The sequence below is a fragment of the Gracilinanus agilis genome, chromosome 1, assembly GCF_016433145.1.
Source record: "Gracilinanus agilis isolate LMUSP501 chromosome 1, AgileGrace, whole genome shotgun sequence".
In the NCBI taxonomy this organism is placed as follows: domain Eukaryota; kingdom Metazoa; phylum Chordata; class Mammalia; order Didelphimorphia; family Didelphidae; genus Gracilinanus; species Gracilinanus agilis.
This window is the reverse complement of record NC_058130.1, coordinates 496,819,681-496,843,025: the sequence shown is the minus strand read 5'-3', so window position 1 is coordinate 496,843,025 and position 23,345 is coordinate 496,819,681. Positions and strand designations below refer to the sequence as shown.

The 23,345-nt window shown below is 37.0% G+C and overlaps 1 protein-coding gene across 2 annotated transcripts in view; it reads left to right on the top strand.

Moving 5' to 3' along the window:
• The window catches only part of XKR9 (XK related 9), a 28,194-nt gene extending 6,000 nt beyond the window's left edge, over positions 1-22,194 (top strand). The window contains exons 2-4 of one of the 2 annotated variants that reach the window (XM_044657970.1): positions 10,070-10,113; positions 10,168-10,338; positions 21,166-22,194. In XM_044657970.1, the coding sequence (XP_044513905.1) occupies positions 10,070-10,113; positions 10,168-10,338; positions 21,166-21,797 (847 nt within the window). In that variant the 3' untranslated portion in view covers positions 21,798-22,194. Of the gene's footprint in view, positions 1-10,069; positions 10,339-21,165 lie in introns of both variants that reach the window. The other variant, XM_044657969.1, reaches the window with a different exon arrangement.
• Positions 22,195-23,345: the final 1,151 nt, after the last annotated feature.

Genomic DNA, 23,345 nt, shown 5'->3' with positions numbered 1-23,345 from the left:
CTTCCCATTTAAAAGCATGATGTTCATAATATTTCAGAGGAAACTTCTATTAAAAGAAATGAAATATAAATCATAAATGAGCACCCGTTAATTCTAAACATATAAACATAAACGATATAGAAATTTTATATTTTATTTATACTTTTAAACCAAATTATTTCATTTGTATTAAATATTAAATATTTACACTATTTATTATTAAATATTTATTTATACTATATATTAATATTTAAATTTATATATTAAATTTATTATATATTATATTTATGCATATGCAATTTTATATAAATTATATAAAAAGATGTAAACTTCAAACATTATTGGCAGTAAGAGAACACTTTATACTTGCAGTATGAAAAGCAGTTAAGTGGATAGTGGAGGGTGCTAGGTTTGGAATCAGGAAGACCTGAGTTCAAATTTGGGCTTATACATTTCTTAACTAAGTGGCTCAGGTAGGTCACTTTACCTCAATCTGCTTCAGTTTCCTTAACTGTAAAATGTGCATAATAACAGCATTTGCCTCTCAGGGTTGTTGTGAGGATCAAATGACACCATAATTGTATATAGCTTAGCACAGTGCTTGGCACATAATAAATGCTTATTTTCTCCCTCTTGTGGAGGCCACTTTTTCACATATCCAGTCTTGGTTCTCTGCTGTTCAAAATAGAAGGGGTTGTGGTTCTGACTTTTCTCTCTTGCTTGTTCAACCTCATGGTTCCAGTAACAGCTCTAATTGTTCAGTTTTTTTCTGTTATCATAGCTAAATTTCTCTTTCCAGTTTTCATCAATTACTTGTAAAGCTCTTAGCACAACGATCAGCACATAGTAGGTACCTAATAAATGTCTGTTTCCCATCTTCCTTTCCTCCAGCATTAAACAAAAAAAGTGTAACACCTCTACCATTTGATGGTTATCATGCCCTCCTGAACCTTCTCCAGGATCAATATTCCCACTTCTACAGATTCTCCTTTGGCTTAGATTCAATGCTCTTCCCTGATCAATATCCTTATCTTATCAATATCCTTTTTAAATTATGACATCCAGAACTAAATATAATTCTTAAATGTGGTCCAACTAGGGCAGATTGAGGTATTATAATCCCCTTAGTCTTGGATTCTATACATCTTATTGGAGTACAAAATTACAGGAGCATTTTTGACTGCCATGTCATATTTGGTTCATCTAGAGCAATTCACTGAAGTTCCTAGGTCTTTTTCAAGCAATCTGCTACCAACCCAGGTTTCTCTCATCTTGAGGTTGAGATTGATTTCTTGTATTCAAGTGTAAGACTCTACAATGTTCCCCAATAAATTTAACCTTATTAGATTCTGGCATGTCAAAATCTTTTTTTAGGTCCCTACTCCTCTTAATTCAAACGCCTTCCTTCTGTTTGTTAATTATTTTACTCCTCTTAATTCAAATGTCTTCCTTCTGTTTGTTAATTATTTTCTACTTATCCTGTATATAGCTTTCTTTCTATTTATCTGTTTTCACGTTTTCATGTTCATGTTCATGTTACTCTACTAGATTGGAAACTTCTTTTTTTTTTTATGGTTCACAAATTTTTATCTGTATATTGCCTATATTAAAGCATCATGGTACAATGGATAGGTAGTTGGTCTCACAGTCCAGAATACTTGGATTCAAGTTGTGCCTCTGACACAAATTGGCTGTGTGATTCTTTTTTATTTTTCTGGTACCAAAAAAAGGCATTCATTTTATTCAGTATCCTGCCTCTTTTTTTTTTTTTTTAACTGAAAACTTTTTAAGGGCAGAGGCTTTATTTCTTTTTTGAATCCCTAGCACTTAGCACAGTGCCTGGCATATGGTAATACTTATAAATGTTTATTGGTTGATTGATTGATTGTACTTCCCTGTTGCATATTGTGGTAAGAACAATATTCTCTCTCCTTTGCCCAAGCACGTTAGGCTGGTTTTTCTCTGAAAAGCAACAAAGCTGCGCCTGGAACTTGATCTGCCCTGAGGGCTAGAGACACAAGCTGGATCTCCTGCAGCTCACAGTTGGGACCTTTTATACTTAGCAGATATTCCAGGATCATAAGAATCACCACACCTGCCCTGCTAACCATAAGAAGAGATGAGTGGAGATTCATTTATCTGAGCCAAGTGTTAAGATTGGCCCTGTGCTATCATGTAACACATATATCCATGTTTGTCATTTTGTGAAGGAAGACGCATATTGCTTGTACAAGAAAAAAACTCATGAAGAGAGAAAGCGAAAAATGGCCTGCTTCAATCTGCATTCAGACTCCATCAGTTCCTTCTATGGTGAAAAGTTTTTTTCATCACGAGTCTCTTGGAATTGTCTTGGATCCTTGCATTTAAGTCATTCACAGTTGATCATCATACATTATTACTGTTATCATGTATAACCTACTGCTTCTGCTTACTTCACTTTTCATCACCTCATATGTCTTTCTAAGTTCTTTATGATCATCCTGTTTATAACTTTTTATAGCTCAATGGTCTTCCATTAAAATTACATGCCACAACTTGTTCAGCCATTCTCCAACAGATGGACAATCCTTCAGTTTCCAGTTCTTGGCCATTCCAAAAAGAGCTGCTATAAATATTTTTGTCCAAGTAGGTCCTTTTCCCCTATCTTTGATTTCTCTGGCATACAGACCTAGTAGTGGCATTGCTGGGCCAGAGGTCACAGTTTTATGGCCCTTTGGACTTCAGTAGATTTTTATACCATCTCTTCTAAACTGTTTATTTGCCTTTCAATTTTTTTCCTCCCAAACTCTAATTTCATTTTTTATCTCAATGCATTTCTCCCACCCAATCTTGTAGTACTTATAGACAAATCTTTTCTCTAGGGCTTTTCTTGGAGTTGTTGGAATAATCTTTCTTTTTTAATCTCTTGGGCTCCTTTGAGTCCATAGTATTTTTTTCTCTTGGGTTTGGTGTTTTCTATTTACTCCCATTTTCCACTGAAATTTTTGAATTGGATTGGAATTTTGTCTTGGCTTCCATCTCATTCTTCTGGTGGTCTACTGTGGGTTCAGGACTTGATTGTCCTTCTATTCTTCTTTGCGTGATTCTCAGTTAGGAATTGGTTCTTTTCTCTGCTATGGCCCCAAGAGGGATATTGAAAATAATGTTGATGATCTCTGGCCTCTTGCAGAGCCCTCCTGGCCCTCGTGCCTGGATGCTGAGTTGGTCAAGTCTCTTCATATGACTCCTGTTGCTTTAAGGAATGTAGGATGAGGCCCAGTGCTCCGTTATAGTATAGAGATCCTGCTCTATAAACCAGAGATTTTCTGAGTGGCCTAGGGTGGTCATTGGATGTAAAAACGAAATAGATTGGGAGCACGGCTTGTTAGTTCAAAGTGCTCTGAGGTACAACGTAGTCACAGGTTTATTATATATGAAGTTAAAGATCCCTTTCACCCAAAAGCACAAGGAAAGTTTCCCACAATTACACAGAGAAGTATTTTTACCATAGACAAAACAAAAGCCTTAGAAGCTTCAAGGTGTAGATAAAACCTATGCTAAACTATCAGCTATATTTGTTATCATCAAGCGAAGTCTGGGAACATTTTGGTAGGACGGAAAGCCCCTGAATTTCTCAGCCTTGATGGTATTAAACAACTTTTTTGAGACCCACTAGTTTATTCTAAATCTGGGCAAAGTGCCCCTGCTAAGGGTTTGGCTTTGGCTGTACCAGGCAGCTGCATTCCTGGCTAAAGGGAAAGAATGTTAACCTCTTTACTGTTTGTTTGCTGAGAGCTCAAAGCTTTTTCAGCAAGACTATATTGCTTTTATTTTTATTTATTTATTTATTTTTTACATTTTTAAACCCTTAACTTCTGTGTATTGGCTCCTAGGTAGAAGAGTAGTAAGGGTGGGCAATGGGGGTCAAGTGACTTGCCCAGGGTCACACAGCTGGTAAGTGTCTGAGGCCAGATTTGAACCTAGGACCTCCCATCTCTAGGCCTGACTCTCAATCCACTGAGCTACCAGCTTCCCCCTAGACTATATTGCTTTTAAAAGAAAGGTGTGAATCATGAAAAGGAGTCAAAAGAGGAATCTCAGATTTTTATCTTAGATAACCCAATCCAGCTTTACCATGATAAGAGTAGTGGGGGTTCAACACATGGCTCTGCCAGGCTGTGTTGACCTTTTGATGGGGTCCAGATAAAAATATCTATTTGAGATTCTAATTTCTCTTAATGGCTTCCCACATTATAGAGCTTTGGGGACTGGGTTTGTCCCCTGCTTCGGTTTTGACAGGCCAGAGCACTGTCTTATGATGCTTCTGTTCAGAGTGCTAGACTAGTGGGGAGTCCATTTTGGGCTATTTAATCTAGTTCCCTTCTCCTCATCATTTCTTCTGACTTTTACCTGGTTACCAGAGTTTCAATTAGTTTCCCTTGTATATATCACCTGTGTCTCTGCTTTCATTGCATCTCAGTTTACCTGAGCTGATCTTGGTTTTCCTAGTCCTATTTTTCTGGCAGCCTCTTTCCTCTCCTGGCCATCTTTTTGTGTAGTTCTTTACTGGATGGGGGAGATTACTTTGCTTTATTTATTTGCTTTTTTCTTTATCACTGGCCAGTCAGGTCCTTTTCAGATATTTGTTGAGGTTTTTGTGAAAGGGTTGGGCTTCTTTGGGACCTTTGATATCACTATATTAACCAGAAGTCATTGCCTCTTTTTTTTGTTTTTTAAACTCTTACCTTCTGTTTTAGAATCAATACTAAGTATTGGTTGCAAGGCAGAAGAGTGACAAGGGCTATGTAATTGGAGTTAAGTGACTTGCCCAGGGTCACACAGCTAGAAAGTGGCTGAGGCTGGGTTTGAACCCAGGTCCTTGCTTGTGACTCCAGGTCTGGCTCTCTGTCCACTGTGCTACTCCCATGGCTTTTTTTTTTTTTTTTGATAACCACTTATTTCTTCTAGATGTTCAGTTATTCTCTCTAATAATACCTTTTAGAAAACTTCTTGTTGGGGCAGCTGGGTAGCTCAATTGGAGTGAGAGTCAGGCCTAGAGACAGGAGGTCCTAGGTTCAAACCCGGCCTCAGTCACTTCCCAGCTGTGTGATCCTGGGCAAGTCACTTGACCCCCATTGCCCACCCTTACCACTCTTCCACCTATGAGACAATACACCGAAGTACAAGGGTTAAAAAAAAAAACAAAAAAAACAACTTCTTGTTATGTGAAGTTAAGCTTACCATCATTATTTTCATAATCTATTCTTTTCTTTTTAAAAATTAGGACATCTGCCCTTTGATAACTTTCCCATTCTCCATGTCTTTTAAAGGACACAGGGAGAAGCTTCACAGTTGTACCCTCTATTTAAGACCTTGAGGATATAGTTCTTTTGAGCACAGTGACTTGAATTCAACAAGGGCTAATAGGTGTTACCCTCTTCCATATTTACTTGGGTATTTATTAGCTCTTTATTAGTAATTTTTGTTCTCATCTGTCTAAAAAGTCATTCTCTTTGGCAGACAAAAAAAAAGCAAAAATAAGAGATGAGTAGGTCATTGTCTACTCAGTGGTTAATTATTATCTAATGTACCCTGAACATAGTCTTCTTTGATTTTCTTCTTTTTCCCTGGTGTACCTGATAAGCCTTCTCTTTGCTGCCCTTAACTTTCCTCTGTGCTCTCATTTCATTTTAAGCTTTGTGACTTCGGACATTATTCTTGTAGTATCATGCCATGGTTTTTGTACTTCTCCTTCTTCACCTGCCCTTGCCTCCACATTCTGTACATATGTTTAAAAAAATCTAGGTGATTGATGAGCTCTCTGGGCATACATATCTATTATAGTTGTTTCCTTTTGTGTCTTCAGAATTTTTTTGATGTATATTGTGTTTTTCATGTTTCTTTTTATTAGTTCATTCTCTGGAGGTGGACATTCACACGTTATTCTTCAAATATTAATTCTGTAACTATATATAATGTTCTATTGGTTCTATTTATTTCACTCTTCATTATCTCATATATGTCTTTCCAAGTTTTAAAAAAATTAACCTGAAGGGTGGAGCCAATATGGCAGAGAAGGTCCAAATTACCTTCCAAAAAACTGTGATACAGTGTCTTAAAATGAATTCTGGAGCAGCATAGCATGGTCCACAAAGATGTGGGATGAAATAATTTTTAGGCCCCAAACAACTTAGAAGGTCCATGCAAAGGATCTATTGCACCAGAGTGGAAGTGGAGCCCAAAGCAGCATGCCAAGGCAGGCCTTACTGTGGAAACAGGCCTTGGGGGTGGCTAAATCAGCAGCAAAGACTTCCTGAATGCTCAGACACAGATGGTAAGGGGGATGGTTGGACCATTGCACTTTGAAGGACATCACAGGGGTCCCTTTGCTGGCTCTGGGTGCATGACATCGCATTACTTTATGTGAAGATCCAGGTAGCAGTCCTGGGGCATAATCTCAATGAGCAGAAGCACCAGCATACAACCAGCCCCAGTGGGCACAAGGGGGCAGGGGACCCTGATGGAAAAGAGTGCTTGGGGTTACTCACAGTTCAGAGCACAGGCTAGGAGAGTGTTAGCACACCTCTCCTTACATCATATCACCTTGGAAGAACTGAAAGTAGAGCTCTGAAGGTAGCTGCACAAAGAACCTGAAGCCTGGCAGTGTGCTCCCTTCATTAAAATTATAGAGCCCAACTTTACCATTTTTTTAAAAAGAGAAAAGAAAAAGTCTGGAAAATTAGCAAACAACAAAAAAGGAAACTCAACATAAAAAGTTATTTTGGTAACAAAGAAAACCAAACACAAACTCAGAAGATGATAACAAATTCAATAATGCTGCATCCAAAGCCTCCCAGAAAAAATATGAATTGGTTTCAGGCCCAAGAAGAATTAATGGAGGATCTCAAAAGGGATTTTTAAAAATCTAAGAGAGGTAGAAGAAAAATTGGGAAAAGAAATTGAGAGTGTACTGGAAAATCATGAAAAAAGAATTAACATCTTGGTAAAGGCTACACAAAAAATACTGAAGAAATTAATATATTAAGAAAAAATAAGCTCATTGTTCCTTTTGGCACGTAACAATCATGTATCACAATTTGTTCAGCCATTCCCTAATTGATGGACATCCTTTCATTTTCTACTTCTTTTCGACCACAAATAGAGTTGCTATAAATATTTTGGAACATATGGATTCTTATCTTTTTTAAAAAAAATAACTCTGGGCATAATTCCAAATTGTTCAAAAAATGGTTGAATCAGTTTACAGTTTCACCAACAGTGTATTAGTGTCCCTATTTTTCCACATCACCTCCAGCATTTGTCATTTTACCCTTTTAACATTTTTGACAATCTGATAGATGTGAGATGATTTTGATTTGCATTTCTCCAATCAATAATGATTTAGAGCACTTTTTTCATATATCTATATCCTTGATTTCTTCATCCAAAAATATCTTTTGACATTTATCAATTGGGGAATGGCTCATATTCTTATATAGTAGACAAAATTCTCTCTATATATTTTATATATGAAATGGCTATCCAAGAAACTGCCTATAAACATTTTCCCTCAATTTTCTGCATTCCTTCTAATCTTGCTACACTAGTTTTATTTGTACAGGACCTTTTTAATTTAATGTAATCAAAATTATCCTTTTTATATCTCACAATGCTCTCCATCTCTTGTTAATCATAAATTCCTTTACTGGTCATAAATGCTGGCCATAAATGTTCCCTGTTCTAATTTGCTTATGATATCTCCTTTTAAGTCTAGATCATGTATCTATTTTGATTTCATCTTAGTGAATGGTGTATGATATTGGTCTAGACCTAGTTTCTACCAAACTACTTTCCAATTGTTCCAGAAATTTTCTCCAAATAGTGAATTCTTATCCCCAAAACTTGGATCTATACTTTTGTCAAATACAAAGTTATTATAATCTTTTACTACTGTTTGTTGTATGTCAATGTAGAATGAGAATTTTCCATCATTCTTGGGCCTATATTTTCTTTAGAAGATTTTTGTCCATGGTATTCTATCTTTCTCTTTTCTGAATTCTTTGAAATAGAGTCTCCAATATCTTCCATGGATGTTAAGCTAAGGCTATATCTGGCTTTTTTTTTCTCATGGATTCTTGGAAATAGTGGTCTTTTTCTCCTAAATTTTCCATCATGCTTAAACCTGGCAAGCAGTTCTTCTCTTTTAGTAAGAATTAGAACCAGAATAGAATTTCTCCTTATTGGTTCCTCTAGCTTTTGAAAGGTGAACTTATCATTGAGGCTGTCGAGAAGAGATGACCAAGAAGTAATTAAATCAATAGTGTCAAAGGTTTCAGGGAGATTGAGAAGGATGGGGTTTGAGAAAAGGCCATTAGATTTGGCCACTAGGAGATTATTGGTAATTTTGAAGAAAGCAGTTTCAGTTGTATGATAAGGTCAGAAGCTAGACTGCTCAAGAGAGTTAAGTCGTAAGTAAGAAAAAAAACAGGGAGATGGTCTTTGCAAGGGGGTTAGCCACAAAAGAGAGGAGAGATATACTATATAGAATGATAAATAGACCATCTATACTGGTTTAGAGTACTTATTTTCCCACAACTCTGCCAACATTGGAATTAAGCATTTTTTGGTCCATTTTTATCATTCTAGCAGGGGTAAAATGATATCTTAAGATTGTCTTACATTTCTTTGAGCATCTTTTCATATGGTTATTAATAGTTTATGTCTTCCTTTTTAAACTCTCTGTTCATGTCCTTTGATAATTGTCCCATTGTGAAGAATGTGCTGATTCCTTATAGATGCGGAATGTCATGCCTTTGTATAACATATTTAATGCAAATATTTTCTCCCAATCTCCTTTTTCTATTAATATTAGAAATAATGCTTTTTTGTTATATAAAGTTCTATTGTTTTATGATTTGTAACATATATATCTTTCTCCCATGATTTATATGGTTGATAAAATGTCCCTCATAATGTACCTTTTTTCTACTTTTAAAAATTATTTAAAAATATTTGGATTCCTGATCTAACTCAAATTTATTGTATAATAATACTATGTGAAGTTTGTTATATATACATATTTTGCCATACAAAATACACATTTTGCTATGTACCTAATTTTTAAAGCAATTTTTGTTGAATTCTACTCTCTAGTATTTTTTTTTTTAATTTTAAACCCTTAACTTCTGTGTATTGACTTATAGGTGGAAGATTAGTAAGGGTAGGCAATGGGGGTCAAGTGACTTGCCCAGGGTCACACAGCTGGGAAGTGTCTGAGGCCGGATTTGAACCTAGGACCTCCTGTCTCTAGGCCTGGCTCTCAATCCACTGAGCCACCCAGCTGCCCCCTCTAGAATTTTTTAAGTGTAGTTTTTTTTTTTTTTTATCAAATACTAATTTTGATTTAGTGAGATCTATTTCTGTCCCAAATACATCAATGTTCCTTTGATATATTTTTCTGATATTTTCCTAGACCATACAGTTTTTTTAAACAAAGATATGAGTACATTTTGATATCTGGTAATGTTGGTCCTCGTTTTGCTGGTTATTTTTTTTTTTTCATAATTCTTGATAGTTGCATCTGGTTTTTTATGTGAATTTTATTAGTAGTTTGTTAAGTTGATTTAAATGCCATTTTTAAAGTTGTCATGTGGAAGAAGGATTTTTCTTGTTTTTTTTTTTCCCCCCAAAGAGAAGAACTAAGAGAAATGGATAGAGGGAGGCTGTTTGGGCCTCTCTATAAAGAACTGAAACTTAGAGGTGTGCCAAAATGAAATGTGCTGCCTTAGGAGGGAGAAAGTTCCCCCTCCGTATGAACATTTGTCAGGAATATCTTAGATAGGATTCATAATTATGTAGGAGTTGTACTAGATGAACTCTGAAATCCTTCCAACCTTGCAGCTATATAATTTTCTCTTTCCTGTTGTCATAGACTTAAAACAGAAAAATCTGAACCAGTGTGTTACTGAAATGTGTCGAAAAAGGCTATACTTATCCCATGTTGTTTTTTCATGATTTATCATGAATGTTACAGCAAATACTTCATATATTAATTGATGGTAATAATAATAATAATATAATAATAATAATAATAATATTTGTATATTTACAGGTATTGGTTTGTTCTGCAGAGGGGATACCATTTGGCTTTTCAATGTAGCAACTCAGATGGCCTTCCTAGGAGGCCAACCCTGACCCAGGACCCCACAGACTTCCCTACTCTGAGCAGAGAAGAAGCAGCCGACCCCCATCAGACGGTGATAAATGAAGTGACCGACTTGAGCATGCTCAGGCTATTCGAAATCTACCTGGAGGCCTCCCCACAACTCATGATTCAGCTCTACAGCTTCATGGAATCTGATCAGACGGGTGGCAGCCAGGGTAAGCCTGCGCCGTGCCTGGAGGAGCGCCGTCTCAAAGCTCTCCCGCGGCACACAGTCATTCCTGCTCTCTTTGGGCACATTTACAAATGGGGGTTTTAAGGAACTGACTATAACACGAGTCTGAGCGCAGAAGAGGAGAGGATTCCCAGCGCTGGGCCAGCTTTTGCTGCTCCTAAGCCGCCATCTTGTTCTGCCCCTGAGCACTGACTCAGGATGGGCCCAGCGCTGGCAGGGGATGAGGAACGCCTGGTCTGGATCCTGGCTATGCCCTAGTACTGGCCACAGAAGATAAAAGAGAGAAGTTCCTAGCAAACTTTAAAGCACTATACAAGTACTAGCTCTTCTTATTAAGTAATGGTTGTGGATTTGAATTAAACTGCATCCTTCCAATGTGCTTTATATGTCTTTGATGTGGAGCGCCATCCTTGGAATGTTTTCCAAACCTGTTTTAGTACTTGGGTTCCTTACGTCCCTGGGACTATTAGTGGGATAATGAAGTGGCCTCAACTGTAATCCACAACTACATACCCAAGGTGCTTTGACAGATGGCCCAAGGCTGGATTGTTTTGCATCCTATTGACAGTTTTCTAAATCAGGGGTTGAAAGATTAGGATTAGCGGGCAGCTAGGTGTAAAGGGGGAAATGGGAAGATTATGGTTGGATTGGATATTAAAGTTTGGTAGCCAGGAATCGATGACTCCAAAATAAAAGACCCAAGTCAGGATGACTTTTATGGTGGTTTATTTACACTTAGGAAGGTTGAAGGTAGGGAAAATGAGAGAGAAACTCTGGCCCAGACCGGAGGCCCGAACCAGGGAGGCTTCAGAGGCCCCAGCAGAGGGGCACAGAGGATAATTAAACAAGGTTTCTAGCCACAAGACCTCCTCTAAGAAGAGGGACCTCCCTGAGGCTAGAGCCTCCAGAAACACCAAGAGACAGAGAGTCAGCCTAACTTACCCACATGACAATTCAAGGGGAAGCCGTCTGAGGTCTTACTCGAGCTCCTCCAATGCCAAGTTCAAAAGACAAAAAGCCCTCCACAGGCAGTTACCATCATATTTAAAAGATAGCAGTTTTTGTCACTTCCTGCATCCACCTCTAGTTTCACGTGGACAAATGGCAGCCTCAATACTGTTTTGGACTGCTCAGGGGCAGTCCCTTGTTTTTGATTTGTCACTTACTATCACATGTGAGTCACAGACCTCCCCTTAATTCTAAGTTTGGTGGGGTGACATTATTCCTGGTGACTAAAGTCTAAAGAATGAATGAGGGTGAGCTAATTCCATTTACACATAGGTGGCTTAGTGGATTGAGACCCAGGCCTGGAGATGATAGATCGGAAGTTCAAAACTAGTTTCAGATAATTCCCAGTTGTATGACCCTGGACAAGTCCCTTAACCTTTACAAGTCCTTTGTTGTTGATTTGAAAAATCATATAACTCAGAATAGCTTAGTCATTCATATTTTTTTCTGTCTTTTCCTTTAAAAAAATTACACATAGAAACAGTTTTCAGCAATTTTTTCTAACATTTTTTGATCTGTGTTCTCTTCCTCCCTCCCCACTCCCTGAGACAGCAAATAATCTGATATAGGTTATACCAGTATTATGTACTACATATTTCCATATTCCCCATATGAAAGAAGATGTATATATTTGCAAATATAGGAAAAATTCTTGAAGGAAATAAAGTAAAATAGGGTATATTTCAATCTGTATCCAGACTGACAATTCCTTCTGCGTCAGTGGATAGTCTTTTTCATTGTGAGTTCTTGGGGATTGTCTTGGGTCCTTGCATTGCTGATAATAGTTTAGTTCTTCATAGTTGATTATCGTATTCAAAGACATTGGTTATTGTTGGTTTTGGGTTTTGTTGATTTTTTTTTTTAACCCTTGTACTTCGGTGTATTGACTCCTAGGTGGAAGAGTGGTAAGAGTGGGCAATGGGGGTCAAGTGACTTGCCCAGGGTCACACAGCTGGGAAGTGGCTGAGGCCGGGTTTGAACCTAGGATCTCCCGTCTCTAGGCCTGACTCTCACTCCACTGAGCTACCCAGCTGCCCCCTTGTTGATTTTTTCTGAAAAAAATTGTCTCAGTTTTCATTGGTTGCCTTGGATTTCTTGACCTTGATGCTAATTTTGCAAAAACAAATGGCGACCATGCTTTCTCTTGCTCAGTGTGAGCAATACATGTATTGAAAAGCAAATAAATTAATTTATCCTTACAGATAGCAAAAGAAAATCAGATAAAGCATATGGAGGAGAATATATACCTGACAATTTACAAAAGGAATGAGCTCTCATTGGGAGTGAGATATCTCATCTTAGTCAAGTAGAAATTCTCCCATAGTATCTCAGGTGAGAAGAGGGACATAATCAAGGTAACAACTCCTCTACATGTCAGCATCTTTCCAAAGTCTTTCCAGATAATGCCTTGATACCCAAGATCCTTATAAAGTGGGCTTCCCCTTCCAAACAATAACCTCTATCTCCCTTCCTTGCTGTCTTCCTTATACCAAAGAAAAGTCTTCAGAAGGTAAATGCCATGTTAAATGTTCACTTATTCTTTACATTAGTCTTTTATATAAATTTATTGTTTTTAGTATTAAACACTATATTTATTCTCTATACATTGTACATATACATTTTGGAGTGTCGTAATAGGCAAATTTATAAATTAAGATTTTAGACATTTAGTGTAAATAGCACCCAGACTGTGAGATAAGATAGTGTCTAGAATGAATTAATTGCATTTACATTGATTCATATGGAAATAATTGGATTTCACCAATTGTTTTTAGATGGATTATCCATGAACACCAAGATATTGTTATTATTGTATACAGTGTTCTCTTGGTTTGACTCACTTCATTTTATATCATCATATAAAACTTTCCAGGTTATTCTGAACTCATCCCATTCTTCATTTCTTATGGCACAATAGTATTCTATTACAACCATATACCATAACTTATTCAGCCATTCCCCAAATGTTGGACATCCCCTCAGTTTCTAATTCTTTGCCACTACAAAAAGAGCTGCTATAAGTATTTATATATATATATTTTTTTTTCTTTCTTTTTTATTTGATTTCTTTGGGATATAGACCCAAGAGTGGCATTACCAGGTCAAAGGGTATGCATAGTTTTATGGTTTTAGATTGCTTTCCAGAATGATTCCACCTACACATTAGTGTCCCAATTTTCCCACGTGTCCTCCAACACTTGTCATTTTTCTTTCTTGTCATATTAACCAATCTGATAAGTGTCATATTAGTCAGTCTGATAAAAACTCTATTTCAGAGTTGCTTTAATTTGCATTTCTCTGTTCATCAGTGATTTGGAGCATTTTTTCATATGTCTGTAGATAGTTTTAATTTCTTCATCTGAGAATTGCCTTTCATATTCTTTGACCATTTTATCAATTGGGGAATAATGTGTATTCTTATAAATTTGATTCAGTTTCCCATATATTTGAGAAATGAGGCCTTTGTCAGAGCTATTGCTTAAAATTTTTTTTCTCAGTTTTTTTTGTTTCTCTTCTAATTTTGTTTGCATTGGTTTTATTTGTACAAAAACCTTTTAATTCAGTGGACTCAAAATTATCCATTTAATTTCTTGTAATGTTTTCTATGCCTTGTTTGGTCATCAAGTCTTCCCTTATCTGGAGATCTGTCAGGTAAACAAGTCTGTGCTCCCCTAATTTGTTTATGGTATTGCCCTTTATTTCTAGATCTTCAATTCATTTTGACTTTATCTTGGTATATGGTATAAGATATTGGTCTATGCCTAGCTTTTACCATACTGTTTTCCAGTTTTCCTAGCAGTTTTTGTCAAATAGTGATTTCTGTTTCCAAAAGCTTGGATTTCTGGGTTTATTGAATACTAAGTTACTATGGTCATTTACTACTCTTTGTTGATTACCTAACCTAATCCATTGATCCACTCTTCTATTTCTTAGCCAATACCAGATTGTTTTGATGATTACTACTTTATAATACAATGTGAGATATGATACAGCTAGGCCTCCCTTTTTCATATTTTTCTCCCCATAAATTCCTTTAATATTCTCTACCTTTTGTTTTTCCATTTGAATTTTATGATTTTTTATAACTCTATGAAGCAATATTTTGATAGTTTGATTGGTATGGCACTGAATAAGTAAATTAATTTAGATGAGGATTGTAATTTTTATTAAATTGATGTGGCCAATCCATGAGCATTTATATTTTTCCAGTTGTTTAGGTTTAACTATATTTGCATCAAAATATTTTATAATTGTATTCAAGTCATTCATATTTATTTTTTGAACAATACTGCTGTTACTGTATATAAAGTTCTCTTGTTCTGTTCATTTCACTCTTCATTATTTCATGTAAACCTTTCCATGTTTTTCTAAATCAACTTGTTCATTTCTTACAGCATGATTGCATTCCATCACAATCATATACCACCACTTATTTAGCCATTTCCCAATGAATAGAGATGGATCCCTTCAATTTCCAGTTCTTTGCCACTACAAAGAGAGCTGCTCTAAGACCCGATGGTAGTATTGTTGGATCAAAGATTACACACAATTTTATTACTATTTGGATATAATTCTAGATTGCTCTCCAAAATGGTAGGATCAGTTCACATTTCTACAAACAGCGCATTAGTGTTCTGGTTTTTCCACATCTCCAACATTTGCCATTTCCCTCCTTTTATCATTTTATCCAATCTGATAGGCATGAGATAGCATCTCATAGTTGTTTTAATATGCATTTTCCTAATCAAGAATGATTTAGAGCATTTTTATATGACTATGAATAGTTTTGATTTCTTTCTCCAAAAACTACCTGTACACATTCTTTTTTTTTTTTTTAAACCCTTGTACTTTGGTGTATTGTCTCATAGGTGGAAGATTGGTAAGGGTGGGCAATGGGGGTCAAGTGACTTGCCCAGGGTCACACAGCTGGGAAGTGGCTGAGGCCGGGTTTGAACCTAGGACCTGTCTCTAGGCCTGACTCTCACTCCACTGAGCTACCCAGCTGCCCCCTGTACACATTCTTTGACCATTTATCAATTGGGGAATGAATCATGTTCTTATAAATTAGACAAAGTTCTCTGTAAATTTTGAGATATGAGGCCTTTATCTGAAAAACTAGTTTTAAAATTTCCCCCCAATTTTCTACTTTCCTTCTAATCTTGGCTACATTGGTTTTATTTGTAGAAAACCTTTCTATTTAATGTAATCAAAATTATCTGTTTTACACCTCACAATGCTCCCTATCTCTTGTTTATTCATTTCAGTTCTATGTTTTTATTCAATCACATCTGACATAACTCCATTTGGGACTCTCCTGGCAAAGCTACTGGAGTGGTTTGCCATTTCCGCTCTAGCTCATTTTACAGATAGGAAATTGAGGCAAAAAGGGTTAAATGACTTGCCCAGGGTCACATAGCAGATGTCTGAGGCTGTATTCGAACTCAGGTCTTTCTCTCTGTAGGTCTGGTGCTCAGGCCAGATCTGAATTCTCTAGGCCTGCTCTCATTCTATTAAGCTGTCTAGCTGCCCCGTCCCAGGTGCTGTCTTTTACAGCTTTACAGATTTCCCATGAAGTAGATAACGTAGGTATTTATCACCCAGTGACTGAATTAACTCAGCACTTGGAGGGATCTGTGGTCTCATCTGTATGGATGATCCCTTCTGGGTTGCTCATCACAACTTCCTGAGGCCCGCTATGCTGTGTGATGGCGTCCCACAAGTCTGGGCATGGGCTCTCCCTGCCATGCTTTCTCTGTAGACTGATGAATGCACCATTTGTAGTTCCTTGCTATTGCTATGTATCAAGGTAGTGTCAAACACATTTAGCAAACAATTTTTCTTTTGTACCTCACTCGATACTAGTGATCAGAATTGTCAAACATGTTTCTTCTTTTGTTAAACCTTTCATTAGTTTGATTCTGCACAGGAGATTCTTTACTGAAAGAGAGCCTTTAAGGTGGTGTTTCGGTCTGCTGAATCATAAGATTTTTATAGGCTGATGTAAATAATCAATATGTACAAGGATATATATTATAAAGATGATATTGTATATAAGGATGATATTAGAAAATAAGTATTGTTATATTAGTTTAGAGATAAGAAGTGAAGAAGCTGGCTTGAGAAAGAATTGGAGTTTGAAACAGAGCTGAGACAGTGAGAATTTCAAATGCTGATAGTTGTAACCGGTTTTTCTGTGACAGTTACTCTCTCTGGATATGGCAGTGCCATTTGGTCTCTGGCAGCTGGCAGAGACACACAGAGACTCTCTCTCTCAGGGCTGGAGAAGAGACTCTTATTATCTGAGGGAAAGACTTGAAGGAACTTAGTGTTTTCTTTTTTCCAACTTGGGAAACATTATTGACTATCTATTACTGTTCTTATAGATTGTTTAACTCTAAGAAAACCAAAGAAAGTCCCAGTCTTTGGTTTGGACTCTGAGTCTGTTAAGGCTCAGAGTACTAACTTGATTCTTATTGAGACTCAACCAGCTAGCCTTTGTTATTTTCATAACTTAGAGGTGAAATTAAGAATTATAAGGATGGGGGCAGCTGGGTAGCTCAGTGGATTGAGAGCCAGGCCTAGACATGGGAGGTCCTAGGTTCAAATCTGACCTCAGACACTTCCCAGCTGTGTAACCATGGGCAAGTCACTTGACCCCCATTGCCTACCCTTACCACTCTTCTGCTTTGGAGCCAATACACAGTATTGACTCCAAGACGGAAGGTAAAGGTTTAAAAAAAAAAAAGAATTATAAGGATAATAGTGGTAGTTTTATTTAGAATAGTATAAATTTGGGTTAATCAGATCAGGAAGTATTAGTGTAGCCTGTGAAATACAGGAGAAGTGGTTCCTTGTGGAACCAGGGAGTTTTATTTGGGTGGAGTTAGAATCCCTTAGAGTTAGAAATCCTTTTATCCTTATATATTTCAATAAATATTTTATTTTTCATAACAAGGGTCTCTTTAGCATCTTTGCACCTGGCCCTGAAGAGAAGTTCATTTATGAGCTTCACTTCACTTTATCTCTGAAGATACTTTTGATTACATCTATCAAAAGTATCTGAGCAGTTTTGAACCTTTATTTGCATATTTGCATCATTTATTTTTACAGATCACCATTAATTTTTACAACAGTGAGATCTTTTCTCTGTCTATTGGCAAAGATGGTGGAGGTAGGGGACAGTGAGGAAGACTCAGTAGATTGAGAGCTGGACCTAGAGGTGGGAGGCCCTGTGTTCAAATTTGACTTCAGATACTTCCTAGTTGTGTGAGCCTGTACAAGTCACCTAATGCTTATTGCTTAGCCCTTACTGCACTTTTGTCTTGGAGCTAATATATGGTATTGATTCTAAAATGGAAGATAAGGATTAAAAAAAAAGATGTCCCTATGTGTATATCCTCATAAAGATTTTGTATGGATGGGAAAGTAGACTTATAAGTTAGTGTCCTCTTGGTCACTTTTTTTTTATTGTCATCAGCTCTGAGAATTTTCTCACTCATGTCATTCTCACACTGTTGGGTGCTTCCTTCCAACAGGGCTTTATTTTGTGTATATTTGGTCCACCTAGCTTCTTTTTCCATCTTTGTTTCTTTTAATGCTGTTTTTATCTCCTTTAAAAGTACAGTTGGGACTGTGATGTTAGAATATTAGTATGATGGCTCCACCACCTTGATAGTCAAAAGAGTTTGTAAAAGGGTTTATTTGCAAATCTTTTCTTTTTTTCTTGTTTGTTGTCCTTTTAATTTCTTCCTTAAATATCCACAAAATGGATCTATATAGTTGAATTTTTCTTTAAACTGGTTTTACCCTTCAATTTTTCTGTTTTAACTGGGTATGATCTTCAACTGTCCTTTTATTATTTTAGCTCTCCTTTTTAATTGCTTTCAATTGTTTACATTGAAGTGATTTCCCACTCTACTCTAAAATTACATCCTCTTTTATTATTATTTTTTTCTTAATAGTCTTTACCTTTCATTTTGGTATCAATTTTAAGGCAGAAGATCCACAAAGGGTAGGTGATTGGGGTTAAGTGACTTGTCCAGAGTCACATGGCTAGAAAGTGTCTAAGGTCAAATTTGAACCTAGGTGAGGACTACCTGGTATCGGGACAGTGACAGCTGTGTCCCTGACAGCTTCTGAATGCTTCCTGATTTTCTCCAATGTGCCTGGATGAGTGGTTCCAGGACTCTTGTAGCTATCAGCCTTATGGTCCTGACACAAGGGGAATGGCACATGTCACAGCAAAAGCAAAGTCGGGGAGGAGGCAGTCCTAGAAGGAGGGACAGAGAATAATCCACTTTGGGCAGAACATTGAGTCTATAGAAGGGAACAATGTCTGATGAAAGGTAGGTTAGGGTTTGTTGAGGAAGGGCTTTAAATGCTAAGAGGAACTATTAAGATTTTTGAGCAGAGAATGATGCAATAAGAGCAGAATTTTAGATTGTGCAATAGTTTGAGGATTATATTAGAGGGGTTAAATTTTAAAGTATTGGCAGAGGAATACCAGTTAGGAGGTTGTTATAGTACTTTAGGCAGTGAAGGGTAGTGAAAAGAACCCTCCATAATGAGTTAGGAAACTGGCATTTGAGTCCCAGTTCTGACACTTGCTTAGTTACCTAACACCAGACAACTCAATGAAACTTTTTGAGTCTGTTTCCTCATCTATAGTATTGAAATATTTTAGGGAGTCCTTGATGTGGGTCGTCTATCCATCGGGGCAGATCATAAGCCACCCATGCTGTCTCACCTCATAAAATTCTTGCCAGTGTTCTACATACCATTAACAGAGGACCCTGCCTATGATACCATGATTTTTGCTGTGTGAGGCCTTCTATGGACACGAGGGCAGTAAGTACACCAACTGTGCATGTCATTTTTTTTTTTTTGTTACATGTACATGCTTAGCCCATCTACTTTTCCATTGTATATTTTTAATATTATCTTTGGTGTTACTTATGCTCTCATTGCTGCTTTTGGTCTTATATACACTACATACCTTTCCTTTCCCCTTTGAGCCACTTATAATTTTGATTCTGTTGAGAATAGGAGTTCCTTTAATTTTAGCCATTCAGAATTATTGGTATTGAAAAAAGGTGGATTTTTATATTAGAGTAGCTTGGAAAAGTGTTAATGCTAGTCCAATTTGCTGGCTTTTTCCTATTTAAGTTGTCAGCAAACATTTATTTAGCACTTATAACTTACAGACATTATGCTAAATACTTGGGGTACAAAGAAAGACAAAAATAATTCCCTTCTTCAAGGATCTCATATTAAATTCTGTTATAAAAAGCTCATGGATCTATTCCTTTGTTTAATATTTTTTTTTTACCAATGACATGAATAATAAATTTCCCAAGTTGTATGATCAAATTTATCTCCCTCCTTCCCTTCCCTCCCCTCTCCCCCGTCCTGGCAGGCAGTTTGATCTGGATTATACACATTATCATGTAAAAGATATTTCCATATTGTTTGTTCTTGTAAATGAGGAATCTTACACGTTTGTTTTTGCCTCTTATTTTTCTTCCAGATTCATAAATACTTCAAGGATGATCTAGTTCAATTTATCTTTATTCCAAGCTTTCTCTAGCCCAGTGATGGGCAAACTTTTTAAAGAGGGGGCCAAAGGAAAGGAAATGCTCATCTGTCTGTCTGTTCCTAAGGCAACTCTTTCCAAGTTTCATTATATTGTATCCTACTCATTGTATTCGTCAGATTAGGAATCATGTCATGTAGCCAGATAGAACATTTCAGGGGGCCACATCTGGCCTGAGGGCCATAGTTTGCCCATCACTGCTCTAGACCATTTCCCCCCTTTCATCATTCTTTGTTCCATATTTTGCCTGGTATATGCAATGGACTGGTGAGAGGAAAGCACTTTGTAAACCTAAAAATGATATCTAGATAAATGTGAATTCGTGGACCTTGGAGATAACTCTTTTCAGTAATCCACTGAATACTAAATGGGTGAAATGTGGGGAGGGACATCTACTCCAAAAGCTTTTGCTTTTTCATGGGAAATTCTACCTAAACAACTGAAGACTTTTGTTTCAGCAGCAAGTGTTTCCAGTTCCTCTGATGCGCAGATAACTCTGTACCGGAATATTACAGAATCTCTTCAGGGAAAGCCCCAACAAGAGATTACTGTAACAGTCTGCAGTGGAAAAAGAAAGCAGGCAAAGAACTAATCTTATTCTCAGGAGGACACATAGCCGAATGCGAAGCAGTATTTACATCGGTGAATTATAGAATGCTTCCAGTGATTCAAAATTCCTTTTTCTTGTAAAAGCTTTTATCAGTTTTGCCCCAGCAGTGCCCCATGGTTTGAGTCATGAGACCACCCTGATCTCAAGGGAATCCAAATGACATGTAACCGAAGGGACAGCGGAGAGCTGCGTGGCAGTATTAAGTAGGCTGCAGCCTCTTGCTAATGATCACTTGAATACGATGAGCAACATAAAAAAATGATTGATCGTAGATAAGCAATGATTGATCGTAGATACGGAGTTCTGTAGAGGTCAGCCAGTCCTACAGTCTCATTTCACAGATGAGGAGAAACAAAGGACGCTGTGTGTCACCGGAAGAGGAGGTGGGCTGTTCATGCAGTGGGATTGGGGGATGGCAGGTAGATAGTTTAAGTGCTACATGGATGTGGCTCAATTGTGTTTAGGTGTCTGCTTCTTCGTGACCCCATTTGGGATTTAGGGCTCGGCAAAGATCGGGATTTAATATGATATTTGTTAAATGGATGAACATCACCACATTTCTCTAGAGATAACCGCTTTGTTTTGTTTTTATTTTTCAGTTGCTGCTATCGTGATCTCTTGCTGTGCTATTTCCTGGTCCACCGTTGATTATCACATCGCCCTAAGAAAATCTTTACCTGATAAAAAACTCCTTAGTGGATGCCGTCCCAGATTAGTGTACCTGCTATATAAGCTATTTACATTTACATCTTGGTTCCTGAGTGTTGGTCTTCTAACCCTGATAAGTATTAATTCGAGCTTAATTTTGCTCATTATCCTTTGGTTATCAGGCATAACGTGGGCTTGTAAACAGCAAACTACATTTTGTATCTCCAAGTTTATGGAAATTTTATACAGAGGAGTCGTTGGGTTCATTCTGATTTTTACATTTTTTAATGTTAAGGGAGAAAACACAAAATTCCCTATGTCTGCTTATTATATCATGAGGGCGCTGGTCACACTGGGGATCTTGGTGGTGTTTTGGTCCTGCACACCACCTGATGAGTATCAAGAATTCTTCATATATATTACCATCATCATAGTTGCAGCTTTTCTGCTCGGAATTCTTTTTCTTATTGTTTATTACACTTCATTTCACCCAAACAGAAGTGAAGAAAAGAAAATATTTGATGAAGTAGATGCAAGGATACCACCAAGAGCCTGTAGAATAAGACATTTCCTAATGCCATAACTATATCTAGTTATCCGTTTCTGGGATCTGTTTGTATTTTAGGGTTTTCAGGAATTCTGGAATAATGAAGGGGATTAACTATGCTTTGTTCCCCTTGAGAGTTACAAGGAAGTAATAGTAATGACCTGGTATAAACAGCACTTAGGAGAAGTGGCTTATCACTGGGAAGTATGGTGGAAACAACCTAATTGTCTATCCAAGTCAACAAGTTGTTATCAAGTACCTACTACTTTCTCACAGAAATGTCGACTGAAACTGGCTTATCTTTCAAATTGTTTACTATGAAGAGTTTGCATTTCCACCTCTGAATGAAATGAATAAATGTAAAATAATAAAAATATGTGTATTTTTATAATTAAATACAATGAATAAAATTCCACTACATTTCCCCAGCATACAAATTGTGTTCTCCTTTAAATGAGTATTAACCTATTTAAGTAGAAAGACCCATTGATTGACCAATTAGATGCTGTGGTTACAGTTAAAAACATATTATTAAAATGAATTACCAATTTTTCTTAAAATAAAAATTTCTATTTCTCTTATTTTAATTTATTTTCTATGTCATTTTGTATATTTGAAAATGCCTTTGGTCCTTTGAAAAAGCAGAGGAATAATTATGGCCAACAACCAGAACATATAACTTCAAAAGAAGCTGAAATAAAATTCAATTTCCTTGGATTACTGAGGGATAGTAATAATGATCTAGTTTCAGTCAGCCACGAGGGGGCAATAGAACCACAAACACCAGACACAAGAGATGCTGTTTTGCATTATTCCAGGTTAATGTTATTAGCTGCTAGTACCATTATTTTTAAAGTTGAAGAATACTAAAAACAAATAGAGCACTTCCTTTTTTAATGATAAATTTTATTTTGACATAACAGACATTTCCCAATAAATTCCCAAAACCCTGCACAAAATCTTTTCTCTGAAAACAGTTGAGCAAAACTGGCAAATGGAGTGATTGTGATGCAAATGTAGTATTTCTCAGTTAACATGACTGGACGCAACTCTGTGAGGGATCATGAAGCTAGAGGTGGAAGGGACCTCAGGAACCATCTAGTTCAGCTTCTTCATTTTATAGATGAGGCCAAAGAAGGTCAGGTGACTTGCCCAAGGTCACACAGATAATAAGCAAGATATTTGAACCAAGGTTCATTGACTCTGAAGCTAATGCTTCTCCATTGTATCACCATAAAAGGCACCTAAATTGAAATTTCTTTGCAGTGATTGGTGGATGGACAAAGGGGCACAGAAGATTTAGCTGTAACTATTCCAGCCCCCTATTCCTTTTCAATGCAGAATGAACCTATCACATAGGAAACTGGGGTATTTACTCAGTAATCTGTGTGGTTAACTTATGCCTTTTTAAGTTTATCAGACAGGACAGGATGAGTAATGGAAGACACACACACGTGTGTGTGTGTGTGTGTGTGTGTGTGTGTGTGTGTGTGTATATATATTTGTATCTATAAATCTGTCTATCTATCTACCTCTCTATCTACCTACCTGTCTTTCTTTCCCTCTCTCTCTCTCTCTCTCTCT